General features: G+C 42.5%; 1 protein-coding gene across 1 annotated transcript in view; it reads right to left on the bottom strand.

Moving 5' to 3' along the window:
* The window catches only part of LOC146871420 (uncharacterized), a 944,195-nt gene that overhangs the window by 238,852 nt on the left and 681,486 nt on the right, over positions 1 to 23,857 (bottom strand). Inside the window, exon 5 of the mRNA XM_085651067.1 lies at positions 17,282 to 17,368. Coding sequence (XP_085507193.1) covers positions 17,333 to 17,368 — 36 coding nt within the window. The 3' untranslated portion in view covers positions 17,282 to 17,332. The remainder of the gene's footprint in view (positions 1 to 17,281; positions 17,369 to 23,857) is intronic.

Below are 23,857 nucleotides of genomic sequence, written 5' to 3'. Positions count from 1 at the left end.
CAATATGATTTATTGGTCGGGAGCTTACCAGTAATGTTGATCACTTGTACCCAGTTAATCCCAGAATCCAGTTCTTCAGTTAACCAGTCATGTTTTTGGGAAGCATATATCGATAAACCGCCTCGCGGATTACCGAACATTGAAAATCTTTCTGCAAGAATGTGGTGTTCTATATATGCTGAAATTGAAACTGGGTTCATATTCCAAGTTTCCTGGAGCAGGATTATGTCTTGTTGTTGGAAAAAGGTAAGAGTTTCATGGTCCTGACCTATGTCTTTAAAGCCATGGACGTTCCATGAGCAGATCATAATCATGTCCTGCCATGCCTCCCCCCAGTTATGGTCCAGCCTCTTGGCTTCCGTGATTGACTTAAGCTCTTCGTTAGGTACGCTTGTTACTTAACACCTTTGGCACCCAAGACCAGTCCATGCTATCAAATGTTCGGCCTTCCGCGTTTAGTGGACTCGCTGTTGTGTTGGCCCAGTTTACGTTGAGAGGCATTACAGGAGTGGTGGCTCGGGCGCCGCGTACACATGTTTTTTGGCTTATCCCAGATGTGTCTTCCTCTTTTAAGTTTCTGGAATTTTTTAGGAGGGGGTAGGGGTACCTTGGGCGTTTATGTAGCCTTAGCGTGATTCCCCAGTCTCCAAACCTTGATCTCATTGCGTATGTTTTCTCCACTATTTCCTTTGTGGACCATTTTGTCAATGATTCTTCAATGTCTGAAGTTGATGTTGTTTGTTGAAATTCCACGGATATTAGATCTTGTGAGGCTATTCCATTAAGTTTTGGGATTTCTTTAAAAAATTTATACAAAGTACCCATTAGGTAAAACAAGAACCTTGGGTCGTGATTTTTTACAGAAACAGTGGTCCTTGATAAGTCTCAGTATTAATAGAAATTAATATAGAATGCAATCTCTTCTATATAGTCACTGTCCATCCGGACAGTTCGATTTAATCAATAAATATGTTCAGAAATTCTCCGCGAAACATTAATAAAGTGGGACACAGTTCTGTATCCTACATGGAACATTAAACATAACAGAACAGACAAAAAAAACAGGCTTGTTGGTAAATATTCGTGGTTAAACAAGCGTAATGGACTACCAAAAAACCGCTACAAATTAAATATCAATACGTTTGAATACACGGTTTTTGAAAAAGTCGACGACGTTTCGATCCCTTCTAGACACATAATGGGATCATAATCAGGACAAACTGAAATAATTGCCTGAAAGACATACAACTAAAGAGGCATATACAATGTGGGGGAGAAAAGGGGAAAGAAAGGGTAGAAAAAATGAGTAACAAGGAAGCAAAAATAAAAAGTGCCATACCAATGACTACTACGAACAAAAATACATTTAGGTACATGTGCTTGTTGGAGAGCAGAAGATAATATTAAGCAAAATAGCAGTTGCGAGATTTCGCAAAAAATCATACAAGGAAGCATAAGTTCATTGTGCAAAGTAACATACATAATAACTACTGCGGGCAGAATTACGTTCTAATGTACGTGTTTATCATGGAGCAGGCGGTAATAGTGAGCAAAATTATAATTGCGAGATTCAATAACAACCATACATTACGTTCGAATGACAGAGTGCGGTGCTAGGCCATAAGGGTCCCAATGTGGGGAGAATAAGGAGAGTAAAGAGAAGTAAAGCCGCCATAGCGTATTGGTCCAAAAAGATAGTTTAATGACAGTAATGAGTTTTGTTTGGTCGGAGACAATCAATACCGATTGGGCAAAGAGGTCCCAGTGTGATTAAAGGACGTGACTAGCGGCAACAAAGTGTACAGACGATCTAGGTGGCAATGGATCAATCGCATGCGTTAAAAGAACAAGTACCGGTCACAGTGTGAAGAAACTACGTGCATATTATGAAATGTGCTTAGTCGCGGGAGCTTACCACAGTGAGGCAATGATCGTCAGTTAGGCCGCAGGAAGACAGGAGGAATTCGCGGGAAAAGGGTGTGCGGCTAAGGGGGTCAAAAAGAGAAGTGATTAGCGCTCCGGAGGGGAGAAATGGCGCAATATGCGGCGGCGTGAGTAGGCAGCTTACCTTGAGGAATTGAATGATTCGGCGTTGCTAGTGAAAACTTAGCAAGGAGTCTGTTCTGCCTATTGGCTGGAGGCAGACATGAGGAAAATGACAGGCTAGTCTGGCTAGACAATCGGGGTGGAAGGGGGAGAGAAGGGGAGGATAGGGTTAAGTATTGTAAATGGAGTATCGGTTTTGAAGAATAAATCAGGGTACCGGCGTGCTTACCTATAAGTGGTAAATTCCACGTGATGCTATGAGTTCGTGGGTACGGGGCGTAACAATGTCCGTCTGTGCCTTCGGCGTGCAGTGGCGAAAATGAATGGGGCGAGTGAAGTGAGGAGGAGGATTAAATACTGAGGTTGCGCACGCCGGTGCTGGTGGCCATCTTGAGTGAGGAGGGATAGGAAACACGGGAAGTGTGGTGCCTGATTGGTTTAAAACGTGCATGCCCAAGGATACAATATGTCACGAAAGTGACATATTGTATCCTTGGGCATGCACGTAGTAGTACCAGCAGGTGGGAAGAACGGAGTTATGTGAAAATGCATGGAGATGTCAAAGAGGGAACTTGAAAAATCACAAAATACTAGACAAAATAGTACCTTGAATTGACAGTTAGCTCTAAACACTGAATTGGCTAATTTTCGACATTCTTTAGGAAAATATAATTACATGCCCATAACCAGTTGCATTTATACATGATAGAGGTTTTTCATAAAGTCAGATTAAGGTCGTTCAGTCCTCATTCCTGTTGGAGTCCATTTTTTATACTTTCTGTGCGTAAAATCCATTTAAGTTCTTCCTTATTCAACAGAGCTGCAATGTTGGCACCTCTTGGGGGGGGGGGGGGGGGGGGTTTACCACACTGATTATTGTCCATTGAAGTTCATCCTCGCTGTGACCCAGATTGGTAAAGTGTTCAACGAGGGGGGCATTGGGTGTCTTACATCTGATCATACTGTGGTGTTGACAAATCCGGAGTCGTATTTTCTGCACCGTTTGACCAATGTAGATTTTTTGACATGGGCAAACAATTACATAGATTACATTGGATGTGTTACAATTGGTCAACAATTTAGATCTTATCTTTACATTGTTAAATGTGAATTCCTTAACGTCGATAGTGAGCTCACAAACACTAAAATTCCCACACTTAACATGTCCAATTGGTGGGTCTAGTCCCCATAGTTCCGTCAGTGTTGGTGCAGGTTTTGGGTTTGGAAGGGCCGCTCTCATTAGATGATCTTTTATGTTTCGACTTTTACGGAATGCAAATAGTGGGCGCTCTACTTTAAGGTTGCCCGCATTTAATACAGTCCAATGTTTCAAAACAGATTTACGGATTGCATTTGGGACTGGGGAAAATGGTGTCACGCATACAATGCGGTTTTTGTGAGTTCTGGGTTTGGGGGATAGGAGTAGATCTCTTGGACAGTACCATGCTCTCTTAAGTACGGTACGTACCAACCTCCGGGGATAACCTCTTGCTTTGAGCTTGGTGGAGAGAACCAAGGCTTCATGGAAGTAATCTTCTTTAAGGTAACAATTGCGTCTGATTCTTAGGAATTGGGAATACAGGAGGGAGTCTCGTAGTGCCAGTGGATGATTACTTTCATATTTTAGTAAATTATTGCACTCAGTTGGCTTTCTATATAGGCTGGTAATGAGTTCCCCATTAGCATGGTGAAAAGGGAGATCTAAGAAAGGAATGGAGATTTGACTGTATGTGAGGGTAAAAGATAGTCCTTGGCAGTTGTTGTTAAGCCAATGTAAGAACTGGTGGACGTAGTCTTCTTGGGCATGCCAGATGATGAAAATATCGTCAATGTATCTCTTTCATAAGGTTATCCCCGAGTAAAATGGGTTGTTAGGGGGTCAAGCTTATGGACATTTCAAGATGATCCATAAAGAGTATGGCAAGACTTGGTGCGAAAACTGCACCCATCGAAGTGCCCTTTACTTGTTGATATAATTTGTTATCAAATGTAAAGAAACTTCTTGTGAGGCAAAGTTCTAGTAATTGGAGTATAAAAACAGTGGGAACTGCATGGGGTCGGGGTCTGAGGTCAAGTATGTGTTCAATAACAAAAAGTGCCTGGTTCTGTGGTATGTTGGTGTACAAGGATTCGACATCCATTGTACACATGAGGTCAGAGTTAATGTTAAAAGGTTGATGTTCCACTAAATTAATCATTGCCATGCTGTGCCGTACATAGCATTCTGTTTTAGGGACAAATTCCTTAATGAAGTAGTCCACATATTGTCCCAATGGCTCTAAAATGGATCCACAACCCGAGACAATGGGACGACCTGGTGGTACAGTCAGGTTTTCGTGGATTTTGGGGACAGTATAGATCACCGAGTTGTTAGGAACAAAAATTATTTCTGGCTGAGAAATCCTTGGGATTTGGCATCAGTCGTAATATCAATTGTTGCAGTTCCTTGGTTGGATTGGTAGGAAGTGTGCAATAGTGGTCTGTATTTGAAATTTGTTGCAAAATTTCTTGTTTATATTGTTCCCTGTCCTGCAAAACTATCCCTCCTCCCTTGTCTGCAGATTTAATAACCAGGGAGTCATTAGTTGTCAGTGTTTCATTTTTTTTTTTTTCATATATTTTTTATTTTACTTTCAACATCGCACATTTATATTCATTAATACATATTTCCCCCGATAGAGGTATCATACACAACATTGAGACTTATCCAACAAGTTTAAATTTAAATAATCATATCATAGTTTAACTTAATCAAGAGAAAAAACAAACAAACAAAACCCCCTCAGTCTTCTACTCTCTACCCTATCCCATCCCTCCACCGTGCTAATGGCTTCCATATTCTTAAGCCTAGAGCTCTCCCGGTTCTTCCCTTCCTAGCATATATAGGTTTTTCTAAATTAAATGTGGAGATTAAATTCGCCAGCCATGTTTGCATGGGGGGGGGGGGGTTTATCTAACCATGCCCTAGCTAGAGTTAATCTATACACCGCCATAGACATAAATAAAAATTCTTTGTCTAACTCGGTATTTCCAATTCCCAATAAAATCGACAAGGGGTTTAGAGATACCTGTAACCCTAATGCCTGGGCAAAAAAACTCTCAATATCCCTGATTAGCGTGTATAGTTGAGGGCAGGTAGCAAACATGTGAATAATATCTGCATCTGATGAGCTACAGCGAGGGCAGGTAGTCCCACTAGTACCACCCCATTTAGCAATTCTGTCTGGAGTATGGTATAATGAAAATAATGTTTTATAATGCTGCGATTGCAGGGAGGCCGAGCACAGTATAGTACATCCCAGATCCAGCGACTCCTGGAAATCATCTATTCCTCCTTGAAGTTTCTCCACCCACTTATGTTTATGTTTATCTAGATCATCCACTTTAGTTTTAACTAGAATAGCATACGCTGATCTAATCGTATGTTCCACGCCAGAAATTAAAATCTCCAGAAAGTCATTGGTTTGGTACCCTGCTGAGCCGCCCTGCTTTTTACCCAAAAAACTCCTAATCTGCAAATACTTGAAGAAGTCCCTATTGCTTAAATCAAATGCGCTTACAAGCGTACTAAACTGTACTATTCCCCTTAAATCTCTTAAATCCCCAAGTTGCTTAATTCCCTTTTGGTCCCATACAGCCATGATTGAGTCCGAAAAAATTTCAGAGGGAAAGGATCTATTGTTATACAGTCTGACATATCTGTGACATATTCCCAGCCCCATTTTTTTCAAAAAAGCATTCCATACTTTAATAGCCGCATCTAAAGTTTTGAATTGTTTTCTTCTGAGACAACCAAAATCGGTATGTTCTAGTAGACGATTTTCTGTCTCCTGACCCAATAAAATTGTATAGACCTCCGTCGATGAAGAGTTAACTTTCTGTAGAATCCCCCCTCCTCCAATTAAACCCTGCATGTATTGCAGGGCAGATGCCAAATAATATAATCTAAAATCGGGAGCTCCCCATCCTCCTCTTTCTCTAGGTAAAGACATGAATCTATACGCTCTGCGTGTTTTTCCGTGTGCCCATATGAACCTATTAAGTATACCCTCCAACATGTTGAACCATTTAGATTAAAAAAATAAAGGAATTGCTCTAAATAAGTAGAGAAATTTTGGCAAGATTGTCATTTTCACCACATTAGTGACTCCGACTAGGGAGAGATGTAAATTATTCACTCTATCTAAGTCTAATTTTACTTTAGCCATGACAGGGGTCATATTTGCCTCAACGATAGCATCGATGTTAGCTGCAATTACAATACCCAAATACGTGGCTGACATAACCACCCTAGGGTCAGTGCACACGGTGTATTTATTCTTGACTATCATGGTCTTTGATTTATTTAAGCTATAACCCGACAAGTGCCCAAACTTGGTGGCTTCTCGTTCCACCTCCATTATAGCCATAACAGGGTCGGGTGTTAGTATAGCCACGTCATCAGCATATGCTAGAATTTTAACTGTTCTACCATTCAAGACCATTGGAGGGATTCCACCATTTCTCTCCAGGTGTCGTAATAGTGGTTCGAGAAATAACGCAAAAAGAAGTGGGGACGAGGGACAACCCTGTCTTGTCCCCCTACAGATTTTAACTACATCTGAATACCCTCTGTTCACTCTAACTCTGGCTGTGGGTCCTTTATATAAAGCTTGTATAGCTGTTATGTAGCCTTCCCCTATACCACACCATCTCAGGACTGCCCAGAGGTATTCCCAGGCGACCCTATCGAAGGCTTTTTCTGCATCTAAAAACAATGCTGCAATAGGGTCGCCCAGGGTTCCTGCGGCATCAAACATTGTAATAACTGTCCTCACATGTTGGGTGGTTCCCTTGCCTGGGATAAAACCGTGTTGCGACTGGCTTACAAGCTGCTCTATGTTCCGTGCAAGCCTTGTCGCAAGAATTTTAGAGTAGATTTTAACGTCAGAGTTCATGAGGGTAATCGGTCTATATGAGGCAGGGAAAATAAGGGATTTCCCTTTTTTTGGGATGTTCACAATATCCGCCCCCCCCCCCCCCCAAGACTCCGGGGGGGTACCTCCTTGTTGTGTATAAAGCATTATATGAAACATCTCGACGAGCAGGATGTCCTGAAAATTTTTATAAAATTCCACTGGGATTTGATCCGGCCCAGCAGCTTTCCCCGAGGGGAGACTTTCCAGTGCCCCTCTAATCTCTTCTAACTGTAAAGGGGCGTCTAACATCTCTCTATCCTCTGACAAAAGAGCAGAGGCAGAGATGTCAGTAAGATATCTTTCTATATCGGTTGGGTCCCTTATGTCTTCTAAAGAGTACAAGTCGGTATAGAACTTGTGAAAAACTTCTCTGATAAAATCTGAGTCAGTACCCAGATTTCCCTGAGGGTCTTGTATCTCCTTAATGTCAGCCTTTGCTGCACGTTGTCTAGTTCTAACAGCCAAAATATGCCCAACTCTCTCGCTTAGCTCGTAAGTATCCTGTTTATGTACAAGATATTTTTCAGCAGCTTTTGCGATAATGCCCTCCATAGCATCCCCTTTAAGAGTGACCAATCTGAGTATATAAGGATCGAGTGGTATTCCCTGCGTTATGGCTATAGCTACATTTTCTTCTGCTGCATATAGCTTGAGCCTTATATCTTCCAAATGTCTTTTTTCCCTTTTCCGCCTTGCCATTACAAAACTCATCGTTTCCCCCCGAACCCCAGCCTTAAAGCAATCCCAAACTGAGCCAGGGGACGCCGTATCTCTATTATCTTCCCAATAATTTGTTATCCAGTTCTTCATATGTTTCTGGTATGCCTCATCTTTTAATAAGCTACGCTCAAAAGTCCACTGGGTTTTTATAATATTTATCTGAGTGGTGTTTAAGGTTAAAACAAGCGGATTATGGTCAGATATAATCCTAGGTTGTTTCTCTATTTTTGAATAACAAATTAAAGAGTTGGAAATTAAGAAATAATCCAATCTGACCAATACTTTATGTGGTGAGGAATAAAATGTACTACCATCTATAAAGGGATGGTACTTCATCCATGGATCCCCTAAAGAGTTGTGCTGGGTCATGGCAGCTGAGCTCTATGTGATTTTTTCTTTCTCCCTAAGTACCTCCCACTAGGTTCTATAAAGGAGCTTCTCGGGTCATGGATATTGAAATCCCCACTACATACAATAGGTTCTGGCCACTGTGGCATTTCCATATCCATATACTGCCAAACATCGGGGTCATCTTCAGTAGATCCATATATAGTAACTAAAGTGAACCGTGTCCCTTTAAAACATAGGTCGACCATGACCCATCTTCCCCATTGATCCTCCTTTTTCCTATAGACCACAAGATCCCTAAATCTTCCTAATATTGCTACCCCCCTGGTTCTAGTGTTTTGTTTACTTGCTGCAATTACATCAAATCCCAGTTGTTCCAGCAGATATAACTGCGATGCTTCAATATGCGTCTCCTGAAGACATACTAGATCTAACTGTTAGAATCTCAACAGCCCTGCTACCTTCGCTCTTTTCCTATAGTCATTGAGCCCACATACGTTAATCGAGGCGATTTTACAGGGCATTGAGAGGTATCAAAAGGTTCTTACTCCGAGTCGGCCAAACAGTGGGAATATAACAGTCTACGTTCTTCTGGAATAGTCTACACCATCTAACTCGTACATACCATGTCCTCCAAAAACCGAAAGATAATGAAATAATGTGCTTTATCCTATTCTGAAAGTACCAAAATTTTAACCCTTGTGTTTTCAGTGTTTCAATCGCTTTCTTTTCTTCTAATGAGAGATTATAAGGAATGAAACGTTTGGTATTTTGGAGTGAGGAAAGGTCCTTGAGTACCAAATTTCTCAAAGGTTATGACTTCACCGGGACTCATACTTGATGTTGGAGAGAAGGTAGATGCCGGGCGTAATGGTGTGTTGGAGATAGTTTTAGGTGAAGGGTTTAGTAGAAAGTAGGCATGTAAGCGTATTCGCCGGAAGAATCTGAGCAGTTCGGTTTGCAGTTCTAGGAAGTTGGGGTGGATGGTGGGTACGAAGGACAGGCCTTTGCTAAGGAGAGAAAGCTCTGCGTCAGCTAAGTTGTACTTCGAGAGATTGAAGATGGGAATAGTTTCCATATTCTGGAGAGTTTCAAGATTGTTATTGGGGGTCATGATTCTGGCTACCACTGGTAATATCTCTGGCGTGATTGACGCTCCCCCGGGGGGTTTGTGCCATTGTTTGCCACGCCCTCGTTTGGGTGGTTCGTTTTGGCCTTGACCTAAAAAAGTAAGGTTGGGTGGCCGATTTGAAGTATTAGGGGTTTCACCTTGGTCGAAATTGACCGAGGAGTCTACCGAGGTGTCAGAGAACCCAACTAGATTGTTAGGATTTGTGTATGTGCGGTTGGTATAGAAATCCTTGTGTAGGTAGGGATATGCCCTCACTACTGAGAAAGATTTAATATATTTTTTTACCTTGAGTGATTTTTTATTTTGCTCCAATATATGAAACTCATCAGCTGTTTTTTGTGCTTGCTCTAGTATTCTCTTGCACTCAGGGACTAAACTTGTCTCCTTGATTTATTTTTCAATGTTGTTAATTTCCTTCTCGAGTGTTTTGAGGTGCTCAGATGCTGTGTCAATGCTCATCCAGTGCCTTGAGCAGGTGGTGCCTAAGATACTGAAATTTGTTATATACTTGGGATTATCCGCGAAGACACCGGGTACATTACGGACTTGCAACCCAACTGGTATTATGTTTGCTTTCAAATATTCAGTGAGCATGCGGATCATTAGTTGGAGTCTCACGTATTTCTTTTTGCATCTTTCTAGACGTTCAGTGAGTGAGACGCTTGTGTTGTCAGTGGGATTTCTTTAAACAGCCTTAGCAAGTTCTATCGATTCAAAATGTCTTGCCTTCCTTTGGTTGAATATTCGGGCGCAAATATCAGTTTTGATTCAAACACATCTGACTGATTTTGGTTGCTACTGGAAGATTGTAAAGTTTCCTTTTATCCTTCTGCAGAGTTTCTAGTAGCTGATATGTCATGATCAGCGTGGGATTCTTGCTCCATTAGTTTTGCATTCACCTTATGCTTTTTTTTCTCTACTTTTCCAGGGTTTTTAGATGTCGGTGTCCCTGTTGGCTCAGATTCTGGTTCAATGAGAGGGAGCCTGCATCTTCGGCCCTTTCCAATTATTGTGACTTTTATCAGTTTAGGATTGCTTTGAGCTTTGATGTTTGTTTTCTCATGCAAGCTCTTGCCTGTTGAATTTTCCAAGCTTCCTGATTCGCTCAGTTTTTTGTTCTCCTCATTCCGATTAGATGTTTTATCTCCTATATCTGGGCTTGGACCTCTATAACTCTGAGATGCATTTTTCTCTAGGACTTTAGTTATTTTTTCTCGCCCTGCACCTTTCTCAAATAGTTGGTTTCGATCTGGTCGCCACTTTTCATGTCTATATTTTTGGTCTGCTTGTTTTGCTGATGGGTATCCTGCAGCTATATGGAGATCCTGATTCGTCTTTTTTTGAATAGTGGGGACAATAGAGATCGAAGTTTCTTTCTTTGACTTGGGTTCTGATATATGTTTCGATTGATCTGCTACTGTTAGTCATGCCTCACAAGTGGACTCTTTCAGTGATTCGTTTTTTTCCCTTTGTGATGTTTTGATTGTAAAAATTGAAAAGTTTTTCTCCGGACCTAAGCCTTGTTCTTTGTTATATTTAAGCCTGGCCTTCCTTGCACGTTTTCCTTGCCTTTTTGTTGGTTTTACAATAGGCGAGATCTTGAGGATGCTCTGTGTTACTTCCATTTGGTAATCCGTTATATCGGGTTGATCATCAGATTCCTCTTGCTCTGTTTCACCCTTGTGCTTACTATTTGGCTTTGTTATTAATTTATTGCCTTTTGATATTTCCTTTGTTTCAACCTTATTTTGAGTTTCCGTGTTCTGCTTGGTGTTACATGTTAGTTTTACGGCCCCTCGAATTTCGGGCAAATTTGCCAATTTCTCAATTATGATGCCGCAGCCACAATTAGGCAGTTGTTTGTCATTGTTTGTTTGAGGCTCCAAGTTTCCCCTGAGTGTTAGTAGGGACGTGATCAAGTCCATCTTGGTGTTTATACCTGAGATGTGGCCGGCGATTAAGTTAATGAGGTCTATTTGGACTTCCATTTTATCTGATTGGTAATTCAGAACCCTTATTGCTTGATCCAGTGTGCCTAACAGGGTTTGGCTCCATTGTGCGTTTGGATAATCTTCACAGCACTTCCCCGAATCCCCTGACCCGTGATCGATCCTACTAACAGATGAAATTGTTATTGGGGATGACAGGTTTAATTGATTTACTTTTGTAGAAAAACTACTGCCTTCCTCTGGTGCGATCACTTGTTGGTCGTTATTGTTTAACTTTAACTTTTCCTCCCTGAATTCCTTTATGTTTCCCTCAATTACTACGCTTATGGATGCTTCCATTTCATTTGTTGTGGACTTAAACTGGTGCACCTGTGCAGTTCCAGTTACCACTTTACTTACGGGTAGATCTATCAGTGATTTCTGTGGGGCTGGTTTCCCTATTGGTGGATCGTTGGTGTTTGCCAGTACCTGTAAGGAGGAAGCACCTGTTTTGACGTGAATGGGGTCGCAATTTATTTGTTGAGCAGGTGTTCCTGTAATGAAAAGGTCCTTGTTGGTCCTAATGTCTGGAAAAATTGGGCTTGGCAGCTGGGTGACCAACTCTTGGTGCGTAAATCTCAGCCATTGGGTCATTTAAAAAGCAGAATTTATGAATCCTGGTTTTGCTTCTCGGACTCAGCTGTGTTGTTTCTGGAGTCGGCGCTGAGACCAACCACTCTCTCTCCCTAGTGTCCGTGTCTAGCTATCAACCAGCCTTTCTCCTACCTTGTCGAAATGAAGCAGCTGGGGCTGCCCTGGGATTCTCGGCACAGATGACAGGCTCGTTGATAGTGCACGCCATCTGGACAAGGAGTTGCTGGACTCATTGACCAGATTACACAAGAGACTTCCACGTGCTTGCAAGCGCTTCTGCATAAGTTTGCCTTGTGCAGAGAATTCTGGGATTTGACCCATCTGAAAATCCCAGAATTTCTGGCAGAATTTTGAAATTCCAAACTAAAAGGTTGTGTGCCCTCTAGCCGTGCGGTCCCAGGGAAGAAAAAAACACACATACCAACTGCGACATGGTGAATTAGGAAAGCTGCTTTGCGGAGTTCACCTAACGGGCGCTCACATGGTAAAGGTGGAACACATGCCTACCTCCCTTTGGTGGGATACAAAGCCTCAAACTTTATCAGGGTGGGATCATGTTTTGAGCTATGCCACCACAGTCAGGGTGTCTGAGAGTTGGTGATTAAGAGCAATGGTATGACGAAGAGTGAAAAAGAACTAGACAGCAAGCACTGCAATGTAACTGTAAGACGCGACATCCTTGGTGTGGTATTCGCCCAAACCTTTTGCCTTCATTGCTTTAGTTTTGCTGGATTTGTTTTTGTTGGCTTTAGTACTCTGTGACCTTTACCACTGCTAACCAGTGCTAGAATGCTTGTGTTCTCTCCCTAAAACATGGTACAATTGGCTTACTACTCTTTGCCACATTTAATTTACGTGTAGGTCCCTGGTACGTGGTACTACATCAAATCAGGTCAGGTGTTTGTTAAGCATGACTACTCACCCGTAAGGGTCTCAAGGCGCTGAGGGGTGTGGGGGGGGGGGGGGGTTCGCAAGGAGGGGGTCTGTCGAAGAGCCAGGTTTTGAGGTTTCTTGCGAAGATGGGGAGCGATGTTCTCTGTCTGAGGTGGAGCGGAAGGCCGTTCCAGGCTCTGGCCACGCGGAAGGAGAAGGAGCGGCCTCCCGATCTGGTCTTTCTGGTGCGGGGGACCACGGCGTAGGAGAGCTGGGCTGATTGTAGGGTCCTTTGGGGTGCGTGGAATTTGAGTCGGCTATTCAGGTATGCTGGTCCGGTGTCGTGGAGGGCCTTGTGAGCGTGGGTTAGCATCTTGAAGGTGATTCTAGCTTCGATGGGGAGCCAGTGGAGTGTGTGCAGGTGCTGGGAGATGTGGCAGTGTCTTGGCAGGTTGAGAAGCAGTCTTGCAGCGGCGTTTTGGATGTTCTGTAGCTTGCGGGTGAGGTTTTTGTTTATTCCGGCATAGAGCGCGTTGCCGTAGTCGAGCCTGCTGGTGACCAGGGTGTGAGTGACGGTCTTTCTGTGTTAGAGGGGGATCCATTTGAAGGTCTTACGTAGGAGGCGGAGGGTGTGAAAGCAGGAGGAGGAGACGGAGTTGATCTGACGGTCCATTTTGAGCTCTGAGTCCAGGATGATTCCCAGGTTGCATGCGTGGTCCGGGGGGGTGGGAGGGCTTCCGGGGGCCACCAGGTGTCGTTCCAGGTGTCTGGGTTTGGGCCCATGATGAGTACTTCCGTTTTGTTGGTGTTTAGTTGTAGGCAGCTGTTTTTCATCCATTTGGCAATGGCTTCCATGCCTTCTCGAAAGTTGTGTCTGGCGGTGTTGGGTTCGTTGGATAGGGAGAGGATGAGTTGGGTGTCGTCTGTGTATGACACAATGTTGAGTCCGTAGGTTCTGACAATGGGGGCGAGCGGAGCCATGTAGACGTTAAAGAGCGTAGGGCTGAGGGAGGACCCCTGGGGGACTCCGCAGGTGGTAGGTGTAGGGTCTGAGAGGAAAGGGGGGGGGGGGGAGTCTGACCCGCTACGTTCTGCCAGAGAGGAAGGAGCAGATCCAGTCGAGGGCCTTGTCTTGGATCCCTGCGTCATGGAGTCTGCGTATTAGGGTACGGTGAGAGACTGTGTCGAACACCGCTGAGAGGTCAAGGAGGATGAGGGCTGCTGTTTCTCCTTTGTCCAGTAAGGTACGGATGTCGTCTGTTGCGGCGAGGAGGGCGGTTTCCGTACTGTGTTTTTTTCTGAAGCCGGATTGGGAGGAGTTGAGGATGTTGTGCTCTTCGATGAATGTGGCGAGTTGGCTGTTGATGGCTTTCTCAATGACTTTCGCTGGGAATGGGAGCAGGGAGATGGGTCTGTAGTTTTTGAGGTCGGTGGGGTCCGCCGAGGGTTTCTACAGGAGGGGGTTGATCTCAGCGTGTTTCCAGTCGTCAGGGAACGAGACGGTTGCCAGGGAGCGGTTGATGGTGTGGCAGAGCATGGGTGCGATGGTGTCGGCGGCTCAGTTGAAAATGGCCTGTAATGGCCTGAATGGCCTGTAAAGTAAGTGCTACCAGTGGGCCTGGAGCACTCTTTGTGTCACCCACTAAAGTAGCCCTTTAAAACATGTCCTAGATCTACCATTGCTGTCTGCAGTGCAGTTTTAAACTGTCATTTCAACCTGGCAAAATAAACCGTTTGCCAAACCTAAATATTATTTTTAAATACATATCTCTCTCCCCTAAGGTAGTCCCTAAATGCCCATAGGGCAGGGTGCACTGTATTTCCGAAGGATGCCGTAAGTTCAGTAATGCCTCTGATTCGCAGTGTGACGATCTGGCTAACTTTTTTGTCAAGAAGGTTGAGGACATCTATAAAAGCTTCCCTGTGGCTTCCATAGGTCCTCTTGTGACCTCTTGTAACCTCACTGATGGTGTCCTTGAAGCCTTTCCCCCAATAACGCAAGAGGTTCTACTGACACTCTGCTCTAAGGTTAAGTCGGGCTCTCCTGCCGATCCTCTGAAGCCGGACCAATTTAAAAAACTGTTACCTACTATCATTTATCCTTTGGAAATGGTGATCAATGGGTCCTTGAGCGCAGCGGTTGTGCCCATGGCCTGGAAGCAGGCCAGGGTTCTGCCGCTGCTCAAGAAACCATCTCTAGACCCTCATAAAGCTGACAGCTTTCGTCCCATTTCCCTGTTACCTTGGATCGCGAAGATCACTGAGGCTTATATTAACTCCCTTCTGACGGACTTTCTTAATGTTAATCAGAGGCTCGATCCTTCTCAAAATGGGTTTCGACCTGGCCACAGCACTGAATCGGCGCTTCTGGCCGTGACTGAACATCTGTGGACAGCCTTAGACGCAGGGCAAACGTCGGCGCTGATCCTTTTGGATCTCAGCACCGCATTTGACACCGTGTCTCATGCCATTCTCCTGAACCGTCTATCTAAGGCTGGAGTTACTGGCCTGGCATTTGGGTGGCTGTCCTCCTTTCTCGCTGATAGGATGTTTCAGGTAGTTGCTCCCCCTTTTGCTTCTGGTGTCTTTCCTATTAGCCAGGGGGTCCCACAGGGCTCGTCCTTGTGCCCCCTGCTCTTTAACCTTTATGTTCAGCCTCTAGCGGATGTAGCCAGGAGCAGATGGCTAACCATGGTTTCCTATGCCGACGACACTCAGTTGGTGGTGGCTCTCTCGGGTGACCCCAAGCAGGACGCCAGGAAATTTCAGGGCGACCTCTCGGTGATCGGTGAGTGGATGTCTGCCAACTGCCTTCAACTGAATACCAACAAGTCTGAGGTGCTGCTGGTGGGAGGGAACCATGACTGCTGGAGTGAACTGTGGTGGCCTAAGAGTTTGGGGGTGGCACCTACCCCTAAACCTGTAGTAAAGAACCTGGGGGTCTGGATGGACAGTTCACTTAGCTTCCAGACTCAAACAAGAAGGGTGGCAGGAACTTGTTTCGGTATGCTGCGCGGGCTCAAGCCTATTTTGGCCTTTTTTGATGCCTCGACCAAACAGACTATTATTCAGGCCCTGATTCTGTCTAAGCTGGATTATGCCTGCTCGCTGTATCTGGGAGCAAACAAATCCGATGTTCAGAGGCTACAGAGAGTCCAGAATGCTGTTGTAAGATCGCTTTTGGGTTTGCGCAGAACTTGTTCAGTGACCAGTGCGTTTCGCCACCTTCATTGGTTGCCTGTTGCCAGGCGAATTGAGTTTAAAGCACTGTGTATTGCCTTTAAAATCCTGAAATTGGCATCTCCACAAATTCTGTCCGACCTTCTTCTACCCTACACACCCACACGATCACTTCGAACTATGGGACAATGCCTGGTGGTGGTTCCCCGGGTGAGAAGAGTGAGAGCTGGTGGGCGCTCTTTTCGTAACAGAGCCGCTATTCTGTGGAACTCTTTACCGGCTCATATTCGTGGCCTCACCAACTACTTCCATTTTAGGAAAGCCATTAAGACATTTTTGTTCCCCTCCTTGTAGGCCTTTAGTGTTACTTGCGAACGGCTCCTTTGTTGCTTAGCGCCGGGACGCCTCTTAGCCGAGGGAGCTGTTGCGCTCTATAAGACCCGTTAACATAACATAACATTTAAAAAGTAGGACATGTGGGTTTAAGATTTACATGTCCTAGTAGTGAGAAAGTCCTAAAATCATTTTTCATTACTGTAAGGTCTATCTCTCCCTTTGACTAACATTGGGTTACCTTATTACATTTAATAAGTGTTAACCTTGAATTAGGAGCAAGTAGAGATGTCCTGTTTAGACTCAAATGAATTGTGATTTAATATCCTCTTTAAAGGTAAAGTCGGATTTTAAGTCATAATTCTGAAAATGTCACCTTTAGAAAGCTTGGCTTTTTTTTTGTCCTAACCATTTGTACCTTCTGCCTATGTCACATTACTGTGAATGGATCTACAGTTGGACTTTGTGTATTCCTCCCAGACAGTGACAAAAAAGGGGATTAGATATGAGCAATAAGGCCATCCTGCCAGATGGCTGGGGACGTATCTGTTCCATGTGTCATGATACCATACCTGACGCATAATTTGCCTCATATGTGCAGACTTAAAATCTGCTTATTCCCCGATAGAAACCCACCCATATCCCATGCATCCTGCACTCCAAAGTTATGTAGGCCTAGGTGTTCTAAAAACTAAACGTGAATGTGATTTTACTCGTTTATTCTGAAAGTATGTTGTATGATTTACCAATGCTTGGTCATACGTATGATCAGAGATGTAATTGCCAAATGTTACTTTGAGATCTCATAATTGTGTAAATACCAAGCATTTGCTTCGTGTAGTAAAGGACCTCTGAACGGCTGAAAGGAAACTGTTGGAAAACCGTTCCTAGGACAAAAAGACTCAGAACAATTATTCGCGCTACATGCGCGTATGGATTGCAGCCAAAGAAAACATTATTCAGGCTGCACGTTGTCTCGCGTCTGAACGTGTACAACGTAGCAGCCGTCAAGGGTGCAGTTCGGGTGTGGCTCAGATATAAAAGGCCACACCCGAGTTCTGGAAGGCGCTTAGCCTTCCGTCTGCAGTCGTGATGACATCTTTACTTGCCTGAGTTATCCCGGTATCCTTGGACAGCATCTCCTGCAGGTGCGTTCGACTTCAGAGGCTTCCATGATTCCAGGAAATCCATGACACCTGTAAGAACAGAAAACAGAAAGAAAGCTAAGTAATTTTTTGATTCTTTAATACAAAAGGCGCCCATCGCAAGACGGCATGAACAATTAGCGCCCATAAGAACAGAGACAATTTTTGGAAACCGTTTTTGATAAACAGAAAAGACTCAAGAATTCAAAAGCACAATTGGTGTTTTGGACATTTACGGAAATACAACCTGTTTTAGTATAATGATTTAATAGTAGAATGTTATGTTTTGGTGCATATTCTCTTATTATTTTTTAATTCAGAATCGTGTGATGGACTCAAAAGGCAACTTCAAATAAGTAAGTGATTTGAAAAAAGAACTAAAGGCAAAAACTAAAATAACATGTGATGCTTTTTGTGTAAAGGAATTGGAGAATTCATATTTTTTTTCTTTTATCACATTAAAAATAGAGAAGAACACCATCTTCTTCTTCAATACGGACACAGCTATACAAAACTTCATCTGCAAGCACATCACCCATCACACGACGACAACCAGGGCGCCAAGACCATTCCTGTAGGTTCGCAGGTAGGACAATTGAATTGTTCAGATAGCCTGACTTAAGGATAGGACGTATAGAATTAGAGTTAGTTAACACCTGTACTTATATTGCATTTCCTTAAAAATACTTCTTGTTGCCTTGCAGGTCGACAACAGGAAAATAGCAGCGCCTGAGTCTGGCCCTCCTCCTTGATTTCTATGTTGTAGCCATAGTATAAAAAAATCTGAATACTGGTTATATTCTAGGGGTTCTGAGAGGTTGGCTCATAGCATCTCTGCGAAACTATAGTCAAGCACCTTACAGGTAAGAAAGCAAGATCTTGCAGGTAAGAGTGCATTGGTAACCTGACAGAAGGCTAAGCCCACGGTAAATAAATTTTGCCCAGACGCTATGGACCAATCACCACAGATTTCGTTGCAGCATATCGCCATTCTTTTGGCAGATATCAAAGTTGAGAATGCAGAATTACGTAAAGATATTTCAGCTTTGCAAGCTAATATGTCAGCATCTGAGGCAACTAGGACACAGCCTTGGAGCTTTCCCTCTGCGTCAAAACCAATATTAAAACCACCCAGTTTTCAACCTCATATACAAACATTCCAGAGTAGTGGGCACCCCCGAGAGATTTTATGGGGATAATAGCAAATTCATGATATTTTTGAACCAATGCCATCTTCACTTTGTAGCCAAAAAAACGGCGTTTCCCGATGATTCATCCAAGATAGCTTTTATCCTATCGTATCTAGGTGGGGATGCGGCTGTATGGTCAGTGCCTCTTGTAGAACGGGATGACCCAATCCTCTATAACCTCAGGCGTTTTGAAAATACAATGACAAAGTTATTCGCTAAACATGTTTTCGTGCAGTCAGAAGATCATGAATTATTCAATCTTAAGCAAGGTTCCTCTGATCTGTTACATTATATTTCAGTATTTAACAGGCTTGTAATTGAGGCAAATTGGCCTGAAGAAAAACGTGTTTCTTTATTTTACCGCGGTCTTAAGGACGATTTGAAAGACATGGTCACTCAAATCTTAGACCCTCCAACAGATTGTGGAGACTTTATAGATCTTGTAGTAAAATTAAATCATCATTTAGCTGAGCGCAGGGGTGAGAAAGGAAGACGCGATCATAGAGTATTCCAATTTAAAAAAAGGTTTAGTAGTAAATCTGAATCAGTCAACAAAACAGATTTGGGAGAACCTATGCAGATTGGGACCATAAGAGGCCCTCTCACCAAGGAAGAGAAAGAGAAAAGAAGAAAATTAAATCAATGTCTATACTGTGGAAAGGCTGGACATTTTGTAAAAGAATGTCCCAGCCGGCCTACAAAACCAAGGACTAAGACAAATGAAATAGCTATCTCACAGCAGTTGGAAAATTAGACTGCTTGATAAACGACGAGGTTGGTTTCTCGAGTAAACAGTCTACCTTGGCCTCCACTACTCCAACAGTACCTCTGTGTCATATTAGCATTCGAGTAGTGTTACAATCACTTGAAGATAAAACCAGATCTTGGTCCATAGATGCTTTAATTGATTCAGGAGCCACAGGTAATTTCATCGATGCGCAATTAATGCAAGAGTTGGGATTAAAATCTGTTCCTAAGAAAACTCCAGAAATAGTAAGAGCGGTAGATGGAAAAGAATTAAGCTCTGGTCCTATAAAATATCACACAGAGACTCTTATCATGACATGTTCCACAAAACATAGTGAGCATATATTCTTTGACATAATAGATGCCCCTCAATTTCGCTTAATTTTAGGAATCCCTTGGTTAGTTCTGCATAACCCTCTTATTGACTGGACTAAAAAAACTGTGTTGTTTATATCAGAGCATTGTATTTCAGAATGCCTACAACACCAAACAATAGAACATTTAGTTGAAGGCTATGATTTTCCCATGGAGTCTAAGAACGTGTTAGTACTGGAGGGAGTTCCTCGAGAGTATGATGATCTGCTAGACGTTTTTGACAAAAGAAAGGCAAACACCCGACCACCACACAGGGATTATGACTGCCGTATTGATTTGACCCCAGGCGCCACTCTACCTTGCAGTAGAATCTATGCTTTGACATAATCTGAATATAAGCATTTATGAAACTATTTAGAGGAATACCTTGCTAACGGTTTTATTAGACACTCCAAGTCACCGATTTCTTTGCTTCTTATTGTCATACCGAAGAAAGGGGGAGAATTACGCACGTGTATCGATTACCGTGCAAACAAAAATGTGACAATAAAGAACTGGTATCCCTTACTATTAATACCAACATTATTAGACCAAATAAAAGATGCAACCATTTATACCAAATTGGATTTGCGCGGAGCTTATCATTTAGTACGAGTCCGTGAGGGTGATGAATGGAAGACCGCCTTCCGAACTAAATTCGGTCTTTATGAATATCAAGTGATGCCCTTCGGACTCTGCAATGCTCCGGCAGCATTCCAGTTTTTTCTAAATGAAGTTTTGAGAGAGTTCCTGGATATATGTTGTGTGGTATATATTGATGATATTCTGATATATTCAAAAACCACAGACAAACATGTAAAACAAGTAAGAGCCATTCTTCAGCAGCTTTTAAAGAACTCATTATATGTATAATTGGAAAAGAGTATGTTTCATGTCACCAAAGTTGATTTTTTGGGTTATATCATTAGTCCATCTGGAATCGAAATGGACCCAAAAAAGATTCAAGCTATTTGTACTTGGCCCAGTCCTTCTTCTGTAAAGCAAATCCAAAGTTTTTTGGTTTTTGCTAATTTTTATAGACACTTTATCCCTAATTTTTCACAGCTTATCACTCCAATTACACGGCTGTTAAGAAAAAATACGAAATTTGAATGGAACAATGAAGCTGAGCAAGCCTTTCGTGACTTAAAAGAAAAATGTGCTTCAGCTCCCATTCTTATGCATCTGGATCCATCTCAACCATTCATAGTTGAAGCAGATGCCTCGCAATTTGCCGTAGGAGGCATCTTGTCTCAGAGACACAAGAATACTGGGCAGATGCATTCCATAGCATACTATTCTAGAAAATTGTCCCCTGCTGAGCAGAATTACACCATCTCAGATAGAGAATTATTAGCCATAAAAGCTGTTTTTAAAGAATGGCCACATCATTTGTTAGGTGCTTGTCATCCCATTACTATCTATACAGATCACCGAAAAACTACAAACATTGTGTTCAGCCAAGGCCTTATCAGCCTGCCATTTACATTGGACTTTGTTCTTTAATGATTACAATTTTATCATAACCTATAGGCCAGGAAAAGATAACAAAGCAGATGCTTTATCACGCATCGGAATGACTGATGATTCAAGTGTAATGCAAAATCCACCACAGTTAATTTTGCCTTCACAATGTTTTCAGGTGGGTATTATTGACTCAGATGTAATCATGGACATTAAAAAAGAAATAAAGACAAAACAGAAAGATGAGTGGCAAGAAATGTATTCTTTATTACAATGGAAGGATGATCTGTTAATTATGAATGAAAAAACTTTGTACCAACATCTCAATTACAGCATCGAATTATGCAAGCCCATCATGACACACCTTCGGCTGTACACCCAGGGGTTACTAAAATGTACCAGTTAATTAAACAAATGTTTTGGTGGCCTTCCATGTTTAAAGATATTCAACAATATGTAGAAACATGCACCACTTGCATACAAAGTAAACCAACTCATCAAGCTCCAAGTGGGTTATTACGACCTTTACCATTACCGCGAAAACCATGGCATACAGTGTCTCTCGATTTTATTGTAGAATTGCCACGTATTCAGACTGGTTTCACCACCATCTTGACTGTCATAGATCATTTCACAAAAATGGCTCATTTAATACCTTTACGAAAATTACCCACTGCCTTTGAAATGTCTCAAATCTTTGTGAAAGAAATACTTAAACTACACGGAATTCCCTCAGTTGTGCTTTCCGATAGAGGTGCTCAATTCATCTCTCATTTCTGGCAACATCTAGGAAAATCATTAAAGATGGAAGAACGCACCTCGTCTAGTTACCATTCACAAACTGGTGGTATAACGGAACGCACAAATCAAACGATTGAGCAATATTTACGTTGCATGTTTACTACTTGTGAAAAAGAATGGTCAGAAATATTATGGGCAATGGAATTCACTTATAACAACATGGACCATTCCTCTTTAGGGATGTCCCCATTTTTTTGTACTGATGGTTTTCATCCAAAAATCACTTTTGGGTCAGATAATTCTCTTTTAGCAATTCCATCTGTAAATGAATATGTCCATAAACTAGTATCCATTCAGCATCAGGCACAATATCATTTGGCGCAAGCAAAAGAAAACCAAAAAAGATTTACTGATAGACATCGCACCATACAACCATCATATTCCATAGGAGACAAGGTATGGTTGTCTACCAAAAATGTACACATCAAGAGCTGTAAAAAGTTTTGTCCACGCTTTATTGGACCTTTTGATGTTGAAAAAGCAATTAGCCCTGTTTGCGTAAAATTGATACTACCATCCAGGTATTGTTTTCATCCGGTATTCCATGTTTCCTGAAGAACTGAAATCTTAATTCTCAGGGTAATATAACAAAGAACTTGGCAAAGAAGCTGAAATATGAAAAGACATCTTTATTAAAACTCAAATGAGTGAGACTACGTCACACAGAAGCCTTAGCAACTGAATGAGGCAGTCTCCAGAATGGTCTTAGCTCAGACCTTTTATACCATTTATTATGCCCTAGGCATGCAAGGGAGTTGTACCAGTCACATTCCTAAACAAATGAAAAAGCTAGAGAGGCAACAGGTGAGTAGCCTTTGGGGTTTTAGCAGGATATGGGCAAAACATTATAATTACAGGGTTTAATAAAGGTTACATTTGACAAAGGTAAAAAGACCGGACAAAACCAACATTCTTCTTTAGACAAGCTGGACAAACCCATAATAAAAATGGTCACCTCCCCATCGTAAATAGACCATAAAAACAGGAACAGAAACAGATAGGAATAGGATAAGGCATGTTTGTGTGTAATAAATATCTACAATGTCCTGTGCTCTGATCCTTAATCTTGATCAGCTAAAGGGCAGGAACTGGCTTAGCAAGGTCGGCCTCAGGCAATAGAGTCAGCTTTCACCAGGTCATGCAGGAGTCAGCACAAACCCAAGCTAAGGTGAATGTGTCCTAAATACTTGTTCAGCCACAGTCAGAGCATATGTAAAGGGCAACCACAAAATGGCTGCCATGCACAAAATGGAACCCAAGGGTTCAGAACAAAACCTTCAAATAGACAGTGAATCCATTGGTGTAACATGGCAAACACTCGTATTTGCTGAACTTCACTGTTCACGGTTTGCTGTTATCAAAATCATAACAGAATCATGACATTTAAAACACAGGTTCAGAATTCACGGAACCACATTCCCTAGTAAACCCTTTTTATCCACAGACACGACTTAACTTGCCACTCCCTGTTATAGATGTTAATGGAGTTCCAGAATTCGAAGTAAAAAAGGTACTTGATTCAAAAAGAATTCGGGGTAAGCTGTTCTATCTGGTGGATTGGAAGGGTTATGGTCCCGAGGAACGCTCATGGGAACCACTTGCTAATCTGCAAAATGCTCCACGATTAGTCAAGGCTTTTCATTTTCGATACCCTGATAAACCATAACCTATACCAGCAGTCTTAGGGGGGATTATGCGAGGGGGGTACTGTCATGATTCCATACCTGACGCATAATTTGCCTCATATGTGCAGACTTAAAATCTGCTTATTCCCCGATAGAAACCCACCCCTATCCCGTGCATCCTGCACTCCAAAGTTATGTAGGCCTAGGTGTTCTAAAAACTAAACGTGAATGTGATTTTACTCGTTTATTCTGAAAGTATGTTGGATGATTTACCAATGCTTGTTCATACGTATGATCAGAGATGTAATTGCCAAATGTTACTTTGAGATCTCAGAATTGTGTAAATACCAAGTATTTGC

Source organism: Triturus cristatus, chromosome 1_1, assembly GCF_964204655.1.
Source record: "Triturus cristatus chromosome 1_1, aTriCri1.1, whole genome shotgun sequence".
NCBI lineage: Eukaryota > Metazoa > Chordata > Amphibia > Caudata > Salamandridae > Triturus > Triturus cristatus.
The sequence above is the reverse complement of the archived record's forward strand: the minus strand, read 5'-3'. Positions and strand labels throughout refer to the sequence as shown.